Source organism: Tyto alba, unplaced genomic scaffold (assembly GCF_018691265.1).
Source record: "Tyto alba isolate M040663 unplaced genomic scaffold, T.alba_DEE_v4.0 Super-Scaffold_1, whole genome shotgun sequence".
In the NCBI taxonomy this organism is placed as follows: domain Eukaryota; kingdom Metazoa; phylum Chordata; class Aves; order Strigiformes; family Tytonidae; genus Tyto; species Tyto alba.
Window position 1 is genome coordinate 23,923,443 of NW_024881261.1, and position 15,981 is coordinate 23,939,423.

A 15,981-nucleotide genomic window follows, 5' to 3' on the forward strand; every position below is an offset into this window, starting at 1 on the left:
TTATGGCTTGCATAAACTTCTGTCTTCAGTTCTTAAAATGCTGTTTCACTGTTTCTGGAGTACATAGTCACGTGATGATGCTTGAGCTCTGGCAACAATCCAGCTCATTCTTAGGGTTTATTCTCCTTGGCCAGACTTCAAATGCAGCATGGATTTTCCTTCGCTTTGTGGGTTGTTTGGCACTGTGTGTCTGCTTGGTTGAGGAGGTTAGACAGATCTTTCTTGGGAGGCACATTGTTCTCAGGTGTTAAACTATTCACTAGTAAACATTTTGAGAAAGATGCTGGAGGTGTCAGGGAAAGAGAAGAAATCGGAACTTGGAGCATTGCCTAAGCTGGTGTAGCAGCACCACAGAGAAGCTGTGAAATAAGGGTAACAAAGTGCACACACCTAATGGCATCTCTGCTCTGGAATTCTCAGGCAAACCTTGCTTTTTCCTCTCTGTACCTTTCTTGAGAGGGAGTTAGATAAACCTGAGTCTGTTGTCAGAGTACGGCTTTATTGGCTCAGGGTTAACTGATGTCTGTACAAGTTCAGGTGGTACACTGTAATGGATTTTTCTGTGATTTCCCTTGATTTTGCCCGTACTTGTTAAGTGTCTGAAGGTGGCAGAGCTTCTCAAGTTTCCTAGCTGTTTTTCCTGTTGGTATGTGCTGCCAGTGTATGCGATGGCTGTTCTTTCTGAGGATGGATTGGAGGCTGGCCTCCAGTAACGCTCATCCTGCATGGTAGCTGGATGGAGCCATAGCTGTCTTACAGCAGAAGCGGTGGAACCTCACAATGTTGGGCTTGATCTTTGAGTGACTCAGTACTGCTCCTGCTCAGTGATTTTCCTCGGCAGTTTCTCATCAGGTGTAGACATGTACATACGTGTTTCCTTGGACAAGAAATCAGAACCAGACATATCAGTTAATAATAGCAAAGACCTTTGAGTCAACACATGTATTTACATGTAAAACATGAATGATGTGCATGTTCAGGATATACTGCGAAATAGATGGACAAGCATGTAACTGACCCTCTTCAGGCCCTGCTTGCAAACAAAATAGAGAGATTCCTAGCCCATTGTATTTCAGCTGTAAGTCTGGTGTTTGGTTGCTGTATTGTTCTGTTTAGGGGAACAGAACAATACGTTAGCAGGGGGCGGTCAGGTGAGGGAGTCGATGGCCCAAGTAGAACTTCTTTTAGGCTGATGGTGGGTCCTAATGCTGCTGTTTTGCTCTCTTCAGTAGGAAGTGTCCATGCAGGATCAACGTTCCCAGCGATTCAGGGGGCTTCCTTGACAACTCTGTCCTCACAGCCCAACTCCCTTGTTACAGGGGGTTTTCCTGCCGAGGATGAGCAGCACAGTCAGCCTGTGAGCCCCCAGGGTCTGCACTACCTCCACTCCGCATACCGAGTTGGTAAGGACAGCCAAGTGGGTTTCTATGGCCCCCTCAAGAGGGATTCAGGGCAGGGCTGCAGGTTTTCACTGTCATTTGGTAATTTGCTACTGCATCTGTTGGGGGTGATGGCACCTTAGCTACGTGGGGAAAACCAGTTCATGATCATATGTGGAGGCTAAAAATGGAGACAAAGCAACAGAAGATTGAACAGTTGCTGTTGAGAGCCATTAGAGTAGAAGAGAAAGCTAAGTGGGTTAGAGCTGGGAAGAGTCTTGCCTTTCAGCAGGTGTACATAAAGGAGTCTGGATAGGGCTCTGAGGATGTGGTTGTGCAAGTTGTGACTGTGGGAAAAAATGGAGTTCAGCTCCTGCTGCTCCTGAATGGTGAAGCCACACTTCTAGTTTAATAACACCAGTTGAGTCTTCAGAGGCACAGAGGGATGTGCCCTGTGCCTTTCCATCCAGGTTGTTGAAGATTGTCACGGAGAGAACTTTTATATTTTGTAGAGAGTGGGTATGTAATTAGCACTCCTTTCCCATTCACAGTGGTTATGAGGAAACAGAATCTCTGCTTGAACTGACGTAGGTACAAGGCTATCAGTGTTGAGGTTGCAGATTGAGCTTAGATTGCAGTAAGCTACTTGTACATAGTCATGGTCCAACCCAGTGGATAGCTGGGGAGGGAGAAGGGAGACTATAAGATAAGCAAAGCCAGCACAGGGTAGCAAGTGAAGAGAAACAGCAGGAAAATAGAAGGAAGGCTATCTAGAGGTTGCTCGAGTTTTTTTGTTGAAAACTAGAGAAGAAAGTACTTGTTAGGCAGAAACGGGAGGAGATGTCATTGGAAACATTGCAGTGGTAAGTGGTAAGCTATGAAGGGTGTTTAATATCCTGAATAAGAGAAGTGGGGATGAGGAAGAGGTTCTGGAAGATCAAGACCCAGTACCTGTTGGTGTTTTAAAACTTTTTAAATGGGAGGATTTGTGTGAACAGCTGTAATGGAATAAGTGAAATGTTTGCAGATTGACAACACTGACAGGCTCAGTGTTGGCCTGTTGTCTTTGCAGCTGAAAAAGTTGATTTGGTAGCTTCTCTTGTTGTAAAATTTGGAGCAAATGCATTGCTTTCAGGACACCTCTTGCAGTGCAGTCTTTGGGGCTATTTGCTTGACCCTGCTGTAGGTGCTAGTGGAGTGTCTTTTTGCAGCTCTAGTGAGGTGTGATAGCTGTGCAGATTTCACAGTCTGGAGCAGCAGATCTAGATGTTCTTGCAGATACTTCCTGCGGTGATGGGCTCCAAGATGGGCCTTTTGTTTCCCTCTGGATTCTTTGCAGTTAGGGAATTTTCTGCTGATGGAGGACAGGCCAGTCAGGTTGTATTGCAGTGAGTGAAGTGCTAGACTAAGTCTTACTGGGCAGAAGTGCTGCTTGACTCTGGCTGCCCCTTTCTCACAGGGATGCTGGCTCTGGAGATGCTTGGCCGAAGAGCTCACAACGACCATCCCAACAACTTCTCCCGCAGCCCACCCTACACAGAGGATGTAAAATGGCTCCTTGGGTTAGCTGCGAAGTTAGGTAAGGCTCAGAGCAGTACTTCAGCAGCAATCTACTTTCTGGGATTTGGACCATGGTGGGAAAAAGCGCTCTCCAAAGAGTGAAACTTCAGAGATTGGGTGAGCCTGATACCTGATCCCATTTCTGAGAATGTTTCAGAAGATCCCTGCTGCTCTTTCATCCAGGCAGTTGTCCCATTTCTGGGTTCTGTAGGCATGCTGTTGAATTTTGAGGCACTAGATGAAGTGCATGGGGTTCGGACAGGGCTCAGAGCTTGTATCTCTTCCATTATATATCAACTTTTTCTTTTCCCTTTACACTATCTTGTAGGTATTTAGGTATTTCTCTTTCTTACATATATTTACACCTTCTGTGAAGACCTTGTATAACAATAGGTGCTCAAACCACCAATTGTTTGAGTTTTGGTTTTTGTTTCTACTTCCACTTTGCTCTTGGATTTTTTTTTTTTTTTTATTTTTTTTTAATTCATTCGTCAGCAGTAGGAACTTAAAAAAAAGTCTACAAACAGCCTGTCTAGTGTCCTGGCTTCTCCTGCTGCTGCTGGGGGAGCTCCACTGTAGGCAGCAGTGGGGAAGCTTGACTATCTCACCAGCCTCCCTAAGACCCGAGTACTGGGGCTGCAGGTGGTTCCTAGATGGGCAGGCAAGAAGCAGTGGGAGGAGGTGCAGTGTATCCTTGCCTCTGTAGTTACCTTGCCACATCAGTTTTCCTTCACGTCCCCTTTAAAAACAGGTGAACTGGGAATATCAATGACTGAGGTGGTACCTGGTCTCAGACCTGATGAATATATCAGAATGATCTCTTGTCCCCATGAGTTTGCTAGACTGTCTCCCCTAGACCTTCTGGAGGATACACTACACTGAGAAGAAGGTGCTCCAAATCCAGGTTCTTGCTTAGAAGTACTTGACTGCCTGTGTGTCTCTTGCCTTAACACTGTTGTTCTGCCTTCTCCTTCCTGTGCAGGTGTAAACTACGTGCATCAGTTTTGCGTTGGTGCAGCCAAGGGGGTGCTGAGCCCTTTTGTGCTCCAGGAGATCATCATGGAAGCTCTACAGAGGCTCAACCCTGCCCATGTGCACAACCACCTGCGCACCCCAGCCTTCCACCAGCTGGTGCAGAGGTGCCAGCAGGCCTACATTCAGGTAACCTGCGCCCGGTCGTCTTGCCTGTCAAAGCTGCCAGGCCATTGCCTGCCTCGCAGGTACCGCTGCTGTGTGTGAGTGTGCAGAGGGGAAGGGGCCGTGGGTACCGGTAGCTGAACTGATCCATTGCCTGATGCATCCCTCTCCCTCGGCAGGGACTAGAATAGGCATCGCTTGCTTGTATGTTGGCTGCATACAAAGGAGCTCATTGTACTGCTTCTTCCAAGGCCTCTCACCTCCTGTGCTCACCACGAAGGACGGGGTGGTTCTGTGTTCCCTGTCCTCTTTCTTCCTCCAAATGCTACCTGTACCTTTTAACTTCTGTACATTTCTTTGCTATGTTTTCAAGCCCCCTGTCCACATACCTTCCTAGCCTATCTTTTCTTTTGCTTTCCTTGTTTGTAGCCTGTCTTCCTCTCATCATGAAACCCTGGCATGGCTGGCTGGCGTGCCAGTCCTGGCACCGATAGTAGAAGTGGCTTGGTCAGCTACCGGTAGGGATCAGATGTTTCAGGATTTAGTGAAACGTTTATTTTATAAGCGTGTTTCAGTGAGCCAGCTGGAATACCAGAGCTGGCTGTTCTTTAAAACAGTGTTGACAGGACACCCCACATGTACCTGCTTCTCTTGAGTAAATGACCAGAAGGGAGATTCTGTAGATATACTCTCCAGGTTGTATTAGCTGTCCTATCACCTAGGTGGTATTTCTGAAAAATGACAGCTTCTTCACTTCAGCTTTTTTTTCTGAGCTCCATTTAGGGAAACGGATTTCTCAAAAGCTGGACCTGCAGTTTGGGGCCTTAGTTGAAAAGCTGATGGAAGTGACAGTGCTAAGCTTGGAGGTGTTCTGTAGCAACTTAGTGTAAGCCTTACTCCTTCCATATCCCTTAGCAAAGGAGATGTCCAGTGAAGATGCTGGGTCCTCATGTATAACCTGCAGAATGAATGGTGTGGGGGTTAGCTGCTGGTGGGTGGTGGGGCAGTGGTGGCTGGCCCTTTTGTGCTGTACTGTGGCACAATTTGGTGGTCATGCAGGAGAGAGAACACCTGCTGGTGCTCTGTGGTGTGTTTTGGTGCTCTGAGGGGACACACTTACCTTGGCTGTGTGAGGGCGTAAGATATAGCACTGCTGTCTTTTGAGCTAGCTCTCCTCTGTCAGAGCTCTGAGTCTTGAGACCTCTCGAGTCCTCCTCTGAGTGTCACCAGCATGAGGGTGGTGAGCAGATACCTTAAGGCTCTTTCCCTGTTCCCATCCAGTACATCCATCATCGGCTGATCCATCTCACTCCGGCTGACTACGATGACTTTGTGAATGCCATCCGCAGCGCCAGAAGCGCCTTCTGCCTGACTCCCATGGGCATGATGCAGTTCAATGATATCCTCCAGAACCTAAAGCGCAGCAAGCAGACAAAGGAGCTGTGGCAAAGGGTCTCTCTGGAAATGACCACCTTCTCACCGTGACGGCAGGTGGAGCTCCACGGACACACAACCCTTTGCCCTGCATAGTTGTAGTTCCATTTACACCATCCTTCCTTCTGGTGTCTTTTTTTAGTTTTAACTTGTTGGAAACCACTGATCTGATGTATTTATACTATGACATTCCTCTCCAGCACTGTGGCGTGTTGGCACTCTGCTTTGCTCGCTCTTCTTCCTCCTTCCCAGTGGGCTGCAGGCTTCAGAAACATCAGGAAACGAGAAGGAAGTTGAGCTGGCTGCCCTGTGGTGTAGTCACCGCTTTTTTCCCTGAGCCCCTGGAGGCTATCCTGCGAGCAGTTTGCAGTGTGGTTACGCACGTGTTAGAGGGGTGGGGGATTCTGTCTTAAATATTTATTTTGGCATTTATAAATATGTAAACTTTTTTTTTTTTTTTTTGTATGGGCTTCTCTTTCTCCACACACCATCTCCTGTCGGGAGAGGCTGGGACTGCTGTGCACAGCCAGTGCTCCCTCCATTCCTTTCAGCACCTCCTGCTGAGAGAAGCTGAGGCTGGAGCAGCAGGGCCCGGGCCAGCTCTGCAGCTCCCTGCAGCGGCTGCTGAGGGCAGAGTCCGTGACTGCTGAGCTGCCTGGAGACTGCCACAAGTGCTGGGGCTCTTTCTCGGGAGTGTCCCTCTCTGGGCACTGCTGGCTCGTAGGATGTTTTGATCCCGGTCGTTCCGAGTTGTACAATCATGTTTCTTTTGGCTGGGGTATTACTCTCCTGTAATCAGTTTCTTATCCCTTGTCTCTTCTCGTTTCCTGATTAAACACTCGTTTTCTTAGACTGACTCTCTCTTCTCTCTGCTATGATGTTGACAGTCTGATGGAGCTGGCCGGCTGTGTGTCAGTGGGAGCTCCAGTGAGCCCTGGTAGATAGCTGCCCTGCCTTGGGGAACAGGGGTCCAGCACAAGGCAGGTGGCTGGAACTTTTACACAAGCTGTGAGCCAAAGGTTTCTTGCGTGGTACTGCTCTGAGAACGACATGCCTCTGCAGAGGCTAAGGTACGTGCAGCCTAGGACGTTGATGGGTGCCAGGGGAGTTGGTGGTAAGCCTGGGATGTTCTGCCTCCACCTCTGCCAGCTGCCGGGTTCCTTTTGTGGTCTTGACACCAGTGATATTGCGTGGTAAGGCAGAGCTTTGTGTTTCCAAAGTATTGTGCAAAACCATAGCTGCTCACCATTGATGTAATTGTTAAAGGCGGCTAGTGGTCTGCTCCCGTGTGTTTAGAGAGATCTGTGCTGGACTAGGCAAGATACCCAGTAGGGACAGCATTGCAGAAAATTAATTTTGTAAAGCTGTTATTTTTATGCCAAGGAGATTTAAAAGGCTACTGCCGTTTGTAAGCATACAAGCATGTAAATTTCAGGGCTTTTGAAACTGGAAGTCAGAAGATTGATGGATGTTAAGAATCCAATTTCTCAGTAGTAATGTATTTTGCATCTTACTTGTGTTTGGGCAATGCCAATGGGGAGCATTTAATTTCGGCAAGCTAGAAATATGTGCCTGTTTGATATTTTCAATGATACTCTTACATGAACTGACTCTCTTAGACATAGAGCAAAACAGATGAACAGGCTCCTTTGGTTTGACTTTGTGTACTGCACAGGCCAGAGTGTGACTGAGGTTCTTCTATGTCTGTTTAAAGATCTCCTTACAACCCCTTGTATTCTTCCATAAGGTGTCCAGTTACATGCCAATGATAAATGCTGACATTCATAAGAATGTGTTAAGTTTTGTGGCTTTTAAACTAAGCTTCATATTGATTATGAGCTGCCTGTTACTGGGCAAAACTGGATTGGAGTGGAGAGCACAGCCCAATGTCTGGAAGGTTTGGGTTCCTGGAGCACTTTCTGTGTTTTCTGGTTCTTGCATGTTCAGAACTGGGAAAGGAGTTTGGAGAAAAATTAGTTTTCTAATAAAGTCTAATTTTTGCTCTTCTGTTGCTTATAAGAGGAAATTAGGGGAAGAGAAGGGAGCATCTTCTAGAAGGAAAGAAGCAGAAGGGAAATGGGCAAAAGAGCTGAATGTGTTAAATATCAGGAGCAGAAGTGACTGTTATTGCATTGAGGATTTGGACTGAATAGGGAAAGGAAATGGCAGAGCCTTATCTGTGGTATCTATTAGAAGACTACATTTAGACCCTGAGCAGTCAAGTTTTCAGACTACTGTAATTAAAGAACACCAGGAGCATAAGAGCACTGTCACCAGTGTCTTTGTTTTGGGAAAATACAGTGAAGCTGCTCACAGTGAGGTTAGAATGGACTTTACCTGGAAGTGTACTTGCTTTCATTGTGTAGTCCTCATAAAGACTGTAAGAGAGAAGAAATCACAATGCCCATTATCTTGCACTGTGCTCAAAACTTTCTCTGTTTGGTTATTTTACCCATTCTAGTCCTCATACAGATTGTACTGCTTCCATATGGCAGACCCTGTCAGAATTGTCTTCTAGCAGCTGCAGAGCCCAAACAGAGGAAGAGCCAGGGAATCTCACCTCAGGCTGGCATTGACTGGACAAGCAGCTCAGTGATATGAGGCACAGGTCAGTAGTTTCAGAAGTTGCCAGTCTTTTCTCTGAAAAAATTCCTCAGACTGAGCAGAGAGAGATGGGAGCTGTGTGGAGGTGCTGCACGCACACTCATTTACTCAGGCCTTCCGGAACATGGTGTCAGTCTCGCATCTCTGCATCTGTTAATCTGTTGTTCTTGAGCCACATCCCATGGAAAAAGATCTGAGCAAGAACAGGAGAAAGTGAGAAGGGAGATGGCGATGTTTTTTCTTGCCATGTGGCCAGGAGGGTTTTGAGGTATTTTTCCTTCATAAGAGATGAGATGAGCACTGGTGGCCTAAGAAGCATTAATCTGTTATTAAAACAGAAAAATTATTACCCAGTGCAATCTTGTTAGATTGGTCACTATTTAAGGAGTGGGGAAAATACTTGGGCTCAGAAATTCTGTAAAGACATTTCAGCAGAAGACCTGTAAAAAAGCAGAGGTTGCAGCCAACTCAGATTTCCTTTGATTTTCAGTTAATCCATGTGTTTTTTTCACTTAAATGTTCTCTCTAGGTCCCTTACCAGCGATACACGAAGTGGCTGCAGTGAAGGCCAGCTACCACGGCAGGTGGATGCTGTAGAGCTCTTCCAGTGCAGAAATGGGTTTAGATAGCGGAAAAGCTGTTTTCCATGTTGGCTACTGCCTCTTCCCAGACTGGGCAGCAAATGCTGAATTTAGTACTAATAGCTACGGGTATTTATCTGGATAGGGTCTGACTCCCACTTGCATGAAGACAGATGGTATTTTGGGATGGGAGACCTTGCAGTGGGTTATTGTCACGTTTGTTGAAGTCTAATTCACTGTCTGCTTCTTGAAGGTAAGATGACTAAGGTCTTTAGACTGTGCTTCTTCCTGTGCCTCTGTTCACAATGACTTGCTTTCACGTGCCAGATTGGTTTCCTCTTGTGACCGTGGGAAATATACTTTCCCTTTTAGCTGTTAGTGTTTCTGTAAATAGCAGCTCACTTCAGTGGGGAGTTGGAGAACTCAAATTTGCACAGGTGCACATGAAACCAGCTGAGAAGGGGCTGATGTCTTTACTGCAAGATACGTGTAGGCCAGTTTTCACTGTCCTGCTAGTGTTGAAGATCAAAAGGCTTATTAGTCCTAATTAGGGCAGTGTGCTAAGGCCAGCCTTGCACTTGGAATTAACCCCCTGTCCGCACTTGACATTCTGTGGGAACCTCATAGGCAATCTGGCCATGGTGCATAGATGTGTGTTTTGATGCTCTGTCCTAGGATCAATACATGCAGATAAGAGCAGATGGTATTCCAGTGTTAGGATACTTAGAAGCAACTCCTTAAAGGTGGAGATTCCCTCTGTGCCTCATTTTATATATATGCAGAGGGGGCCATACATCAAAAAATGTAAGGGAGAGGGTATGAAAAGATAAAGGTGAAGTATTGTAAGTGAAAGGGCCTTTTTTCCACCTTCCCTTCCCTGAGGATGTTAGTGGCCTCACATGTCCATACAGTGTCTTTACCCCTTGTCTGTATGCACTTTTATCCTGTATCTGGGACAGCAGCATTTCTGGAACTTAACCTGTTGATCCCTGCATAGTTTCTGAATCTTAAGGGGTAAAATCTTGGCATTAGTGTAGTTGGTAGGGGACATGCCAAGATTGCTTCTGGATTTTTTGATATCTGGCTTGTCGGAAGGAATAATGTGATTTTTTGCTCTTACGGAACAGATAAAATAAAGGTGTTAGTCATTGCCAGCCTCGTTCCTGAGAACACATTGTGTGGTGCAGGTACTCGTTCCCTATGTAGATCAGATAGGCCAACTGCTGAGGGAGCTGGCTCCCCTCTTCCCTCTCTGGACACGTTCGCCTACAACCATCTTTCTTGCCTGTGAAGGTTATCCTTTGGAAGCACTTTCCAGAAACATGAGTTAGCAGATCAGTATTTGCCTTTGGATGTCAGTGTCTTTACAGCCCACGAACAAGCTGAGGTGGAGTCGTCACCTGATGAAGCAACGTGCCTAGCAGGGGGTACACCTGGAGGTAGCTGAAAAGTGCCTAGTTTCTGTATAGTTTTGTTTACTGTCATTGATATTTATTTGGGATATGTATTTTCCTTCTCCAAGAACCCATTCAGAAATAGCCTCCTGGGGAATTGTTGAACCTAAACTGTTTTTTAATTCTGTGTGTGTGGGCTTTGGTTTTTAGCGAGCCTAGCACTGGTGTATTTTGGAGCAGAATACAGGCTTTGACCTTCCCAGCTTTGTTAGCGTTGGCCTGGCTGTTGCTACACAGCGCTCGAGTGCACTCACCGGCCTTGCAAACACCAGTCAGTGGAAACGGGGTAAGCACTGAAGCACCCATGACATTTATCACCACCTCCTTGTGTAAGTTAGCCAGCCAGCTTTAACATGACTTAAAATTGAAATTGTTTTCTATGAGAGTTGGGAAAGTTGTATTTTTCTTACCTAGACATTCAGAGAAGGGCAGGGTATTAAACTTAATTGTCTAGCGTGGTCCTGGGGCGAGAGTGTGCCAAAACAGAAAAGTGTGCTCACAGTCTGCTACTGATGCATTTTTGTTTTATTTTTAAACTAAACAGAAAAAATTAAAGGGGCAGGTTGGGCCGTGAGAACTTCTCAGCATTTGTTGATGACCGTGCCTATTGTATGACTGACACTTCTTTTAAGCCTTACTGCTAGAGTGAATGGGTCTGAACTAGAGTTTGGAATATTTTGTGGTTTTTCTTTCTGTGCCAGAATTTGTGCCATGTGACATGATTATGGTAAAGAGGGTATTTCTTAAATAGTACTACTGTTTATTGTTGTGGTTTTGGTTTTTCTACCTCCCTCCCCTCTCACTATCCCCCCACCCCCAGCATTATTCACGTGTGGCTTTTGAACTTATTTCTGCTTCCTATTTCCATTCTGAGGCTACTTGCACTTGGGGCAGGGCAGCGGGGGCACCTGTCCAGGAGTGGCATTGATCTGTGAAAACTGGAAGCGCAGCTTGGGGCTACTCGGTGCTACGGCTTTTGTTTGAGCCTGTGACTGGTCAATGCTTTTTCTCAGGGTAACATTGAAATGCAAGCTTTGTCTGGTGTCAGAAGGTAACTTCGCTGCTGTGCTCTGTAAGCAAGTGACTTTTTTTTCTTGTTGGTGTTGCCTGCTTACAGTTACAGCATTTGTAGCTACTTAGTACTGCACAGGCTGCACTGCACAATTACTTTATCGCTGTGAAGGGGATGTGAGCTAGAAGAAGGGGGAAATGCATTAGAAGTCTATTGTATGTAGTATTTGTACAAAGTTAGCGGGGACTGGGTCCCCACAGCCTCCTTCCATGTCCTGCTTTACTCTGCCTTATTTAATTCAGCCAGGAGAGTTTCGGGCCTAAAGGGCAGCTGTTGTGCAGGGCTGTAGTGTCAACACGATGGTGTCAGAAGTCCTGAAAGGCACCTTTTCTGATGACTCAAGGGGTTCTGAGACCAGCCTGATTTATGATCCTGTTACCATAAATGAAATGTATGTGACCTGGGTTTCAGACTGCTGGGGGAGTGTCACTGTTATGGACATGCTGGTTTACAAGCATTTTGGAGAGACTGGGGAGTTGATAAGACTATATAGATGAGAGCGGGGAGAAATGGAGTCTTAGAAGACAACCACTCTTCAAAGCCAAAAATTGATTAATAAATTATTTCTACATAGTTCTCAACCCTAGTGGAGCTTAGTGTTGGGTATCCTTTTTCTGTTGCAAAACCTGTTTGCAAAGTATTTCTCAAATGATCTCCTAATCTTAACAATGCTCTGTGTTAACACCTTTCTTTTTTTTTAACCCCCACAAGCCTTTAAGACAAAGGGGATAGAAACAAACAGTCCTCATGCCTGATGGGAGATACCATTCCTGGTTTGAGGCAGCCTGCTGAAACACTTGTGTGTGTTAGGTACTTGGTGTCTTGCTCACAGGTGCACTGTGTCAGCCAGGAGACACTCAGGATTCAGCAAGTGGTGGTGGGGATGAACATTTGTTTCAGATTCATTTGGCATGTTCAAGACCCGTTTGTCAGTGCCTTTCTTGCCATGTACTATTCTATTGATACAGCAAAATGACCATCAAGGAAGCAAAGGATTCTCTTACCAGCAGAGTGTGAGGGCTGCAAAACAACAGGCTGAGTTTGATCCAGTTGCTGGGGAGATTCATATCGCTCCTCAGTCTGCTTGCCAGGAGCTGTGGGCCTCTGCCAGGAAGATGCACCTTTGCAGTGCTGTCATCAAGTGCAAAGTGCAGCTTTCAGTGATCAGATTTTCATGTAGAGTTGATACACGCTGCCACCTACAGAGGCATTCTCCCAGTTCCCTTAAAAGGTCTTTACCCTACGGCTGAGATTCATGCTGGTATTTCCTGTGCCTAGTAGAAAGAGGTAGCAGCCTACTTTTAAGTATCTTCCCGATTGAACCGCAGAAGTTGTGTGTGAGCAGAAGTTCCAGCTTCGTATGCTGAGGCTGGTGTATATATATACATGCTCTGATAGCTTTTAAAAAAAAAAAAAAAAGTTGTTTCCTAGTGTTTGTTTTGCCTGTTTTTTCCTCTTGTGTACCCCTGCAGTTCTGAAGAGTGACACGATACAGCTACTGGTTCTGTTATGATCATGTGCCTTTCCAATACCTGGCTCAAATTATTCGTTTTTAAATGAGTCAGTTTCCTATGCATCAGACTAAAAAAGTATTTTTAATACATTACAAAAAATCATTTCAGTTAATGTTGTTTGTGTTTACTGTTTTCCTTATCTTAGGAGTGAACTGCTTACTGTGAAGTTTTGTTACTAAGCAGTGAGGTAAGATGATGAGGTTTAATTCCACTACCAAAATGAAGTGTGAGAGGTCTCTAATGTGTAAGCACCTAATGGGTTAGGATCTAGTAACCAGCGTATCTCTCTGGAAAAGATGTTTTTGTTAGCTTGTTGATATTCTAAGAGCTTCTCTGAGGAGGGGGTATTTGTTTCCACAGCTTTGAAGGCATGTCTGGAAAGAGGGCAGCTTCTGCAGCAAGGTTCTGTCAGAGGGAGGTACCAGATTTGAACATGACTCTCCATCAGCCAGATCAGTTAAGGACATTGCAACATTTGGATGTGACCACAGCAGGTGATTTGTTTGCTGTTAGCATAAGCAGCAAGAACAAGTAACAAGCATAGCATAGAAACAAAGCAAGCGGGGGAGGAGGGGAAGGAAAGAACAAATAATGAGACTAAACAGCAGCCCTTTGCTGCCTTGAGTGAAGGACTATCACCAGTAAACCAACCCTGACATTTAGTGAGCCCCTCCCAACATTTAGTCCTGATACCTTGATTATTTTTTTAATGTTTAAATCCATCTCCTCAAAGATGTACCACTGTCCAAGGTAAAGCATGAAGTAATTGTGTAAGTGAGAACCTTTAATGGATTAAGAACAGGGTTTAATGGAGCATCAGTAGCATTGGGCCTGGGATCCTCCTCCTCCTCTGGCAGCATGTAAAAATAGCTGCTCTGCTGCTGTACTGATGTGTGAAGTGAGAGCTGTGAGGCTGGTTTATGATGCTGTCACAACCCTGACTCTTTAAACAAATGCTTTGCTTCCAGTTCAGCCTCAGGCTTCTTATTGCTGTAGGGCTGCTACACCTGGACGGGAGGTGCACAGCTGGACAGTGCTGTGGCTGCTGCACAGCAGCTAAGGGTGGCCCAGGGGTCCTCACTAGTGCAAACCAGTAAGAATGAGTCTCTAACTGGAGGATGTGGGCTATGCCACCTTCTGCAAGGCTACAGGTGCACCTGCAGAGAAAGAAGCCTCAGGACACACTGTGTTGTTACAAATGTAAGTGAAACACCTTTTGTCACCCTCCCAAATTATCAGCTGTAAGGCCTGGAGTAGGTTTTTCAGGTTTTTTTAACCTTCTGACAGCTTAGGGTCCATGACATCACTCCAAATCATCACAAAGAAGAAAAATAAGTAGTACATTTATTGAATCTCCACTTACTACTACTTCTAGCCTTTATTCAGACACTTGTGCTCAGCTTCGAGAGCCAAGAATTTCTTCATTATCATTCAATGTGAATGATGCTATACATGAATCCAGTGCAGGAAGTCGGGCTCTTCTCTCTAACAGGAGTGAGAGAGGGGTTTCTAGTCTTTCTGTCCTGTTCTTGGCTGCACAAATTAACCCTTTCCAAGGGCACATGAAATAAAATACTATATTGCATACTATATACATTTACATACAATGGTAAATGCACCATTCGTTCAGAAGTACACAAAACCTAAGGCTCAATGGAGAAGCTTGGTTGAAGCATCTTCTCTCTGGATAGGAGAAAAAGAGCTCGTGACAGTTGTGGAAGTTTCATTATATGGATCCTGCCCCTCTGGTCTCTGAAACTGCAGCACCCTCCAAGGACCGTGCCTGCCCCAGAGGAAGGGACAATGGCCTGCACAATTCCAGAGGCCCATGGGTCAGCAACAGAAACCATGTACAACCATGGAGGATATCCTCTGAGAATAATTTATCCAGCAACTGCAGGAGGAGGCAAAGCATCTTAGTGTACTTACTTGACTACGTGCAGAAGTAGTAAACTAAACAGCCCCTTTTGGATATAGGAAACCACTAGAACTCCAAGCTTTCCCTTTTATACCCAAACAATACTTACTCTTAACTGTTTTTTGCTTCTCTCCTTGGATTGTTGGATTGCAGGGGATTAAAACAGGTGTTAGCTATCAGCATATGTGGTAGGGGTCCTGGAGCTGTCAGAAAGAGAAAAGTGTTGCTTTTTTTTTTTTTTTAACTTGCTCAGGACAAGGGGAACTGAATTGTCTGCTTTCAGCTGTGTCAGCCTTATTTTACAATACCTGAGCTTTGCCTCCCCCCAACTGCCGTGCAGCACTAACATCTGCCTCCAAAGTGCTCTAAGGGGACATACAGCTCCTTGGTTATCTTTTGAAATGTCTAAAAGTCCCTGCAGAGGAATCCTTGCCACGCTGCCATATATGGCAACCTTTTCCCAGAGATAACAAATCAATTCTGTGTGTCAATACCCGCAGTTTTGCCTTATCTCCCACTGACCACTCACTGAACACTATCACACCAGCAATGCTGCAGGTAAGGAGAGACAATCTTACGTCTAGTACGTCTGTCTCCAAGAAGGTGCAGTCCCCAACAGCTACACACAGTGGCACTGTAAGTAATGATCATGGCCACGGTACGCTGCATGGAGAGGAACAAGGCATTCTTGTACCTTGCTGATGCCAAATAGACTACTGGATAAAAGCTGGGGTTCACTGGACTAGATTCCCCTTTTACTGAGCGGCTGCTCTCTTCTCAGCAGTGGGCTCAATAGCTCTCACCTCTCAAGGCTTTACTTCTGGACTCAGAGGAGCAACACATTAACCAACCAGCTAGTGCTTGTTTCGCATACTGAGAAGAGTAATTCAAACATAAAGTGTTAACCGTGCTCTCTCCCCTGCTTAATGCAGAGTGGGCATTCCAAATCCTTCCTGTAAGTAAAAGTCAAAGTGTAACACACCATTAATACTCAAGAATGGGACTTGCACTCCGTGCCCCAGGGCAGTGTCAGAGGCAGCAGCCCTTCCCAGTGGTGGGGAAAGGCTCTGCATGCATGTTCTCTGCTCCTGCTCCTGTGTCCACTTGTTTTGGTTTGACAAGAGATGGCATCATAGCACGTGTTGGAGCACCACACATCCCAATGGCACTGGGGGCAGGGGGCCCTCTCAGCTCCAGCTGGAGTTCTGCAGTTCCTCTCGGAGCCAGGTGGGAAGGGGCTGCCCAAGTCTGTTCATCAGCTTGGATAATTCAATGTTGTGCTCCCGGTAGAAGTCTCTTAGGAACAGCCGTGACTGTGTGGAAAATAC

At 45.8% G+C, this 15,981-nt stretch overlaps 2 protein-coding genes across 14 annotated transcripts in view; one reads left to right on the forward strand and one right to left on the reverse strand.

The window, feature by feature from the left end:
* Window positions 1-6,360, forward strand: part of ZSWIM8 (zinc finger SWIM-type containing 8) — a 65,694-nt gene extending 59,334 nt beyond the window's left edge. The window contains exons 23-26 of one of the 3 annotated variants that reach the window (XM_009973744.3): window positions 1,230-1,403; window positions 2,839-2,958; window positions 3,922-4,100; window positions 5,358-6,360. In XM_009973744.3, the coding sequence (XP_009972046.3) occupies window positions 1,230-1,403; window positions 2,839-2,958; window positions 3,922-4,100; window positions 5,358-5,561 (677 nt within the window). In that variant the 3' untranslated portion in view covers window positions 5,562-6,360. The remainder of the gene's footprint in view (window positions 1-1,229; window positions 1,404-2,838; window positions 2,959-3,921; window positions 4,101-5,357) is intronic. The other 2 variants (XM_032982053.2, XM_032982054.2) reach the window with 2 other exon arrangements.
* A 7,702-nt stretch (window positions 6,361-14,062) lies between these two features.
* Window positions 14,063-15,981, reverse strand: part of NDST2 (N-deacetylase and N-sulfotransferase 2) — a 136,712-nt gene continuing 134,793 nt past the window's right edge. For 10 of the 11 annotated variants that reach the window (XM_042792405.1, XM_042792383.1, XM_042792351.1 and 7 more), the window contains one exon: window positions 14,063-15,966. In XM_042792405.1, the coding sequence (XP_042648339.1) occupies window positions 15,841-15,966 (126 nt within the window). In that variant the 3' untranslated portion in view covers window positions 14,063-15,840. The remainder of the gene's footprint in view (window positions 15,967-15,981) is intronic. The other variant, XR_006165303.1, reaches the window with a different exon arrangement.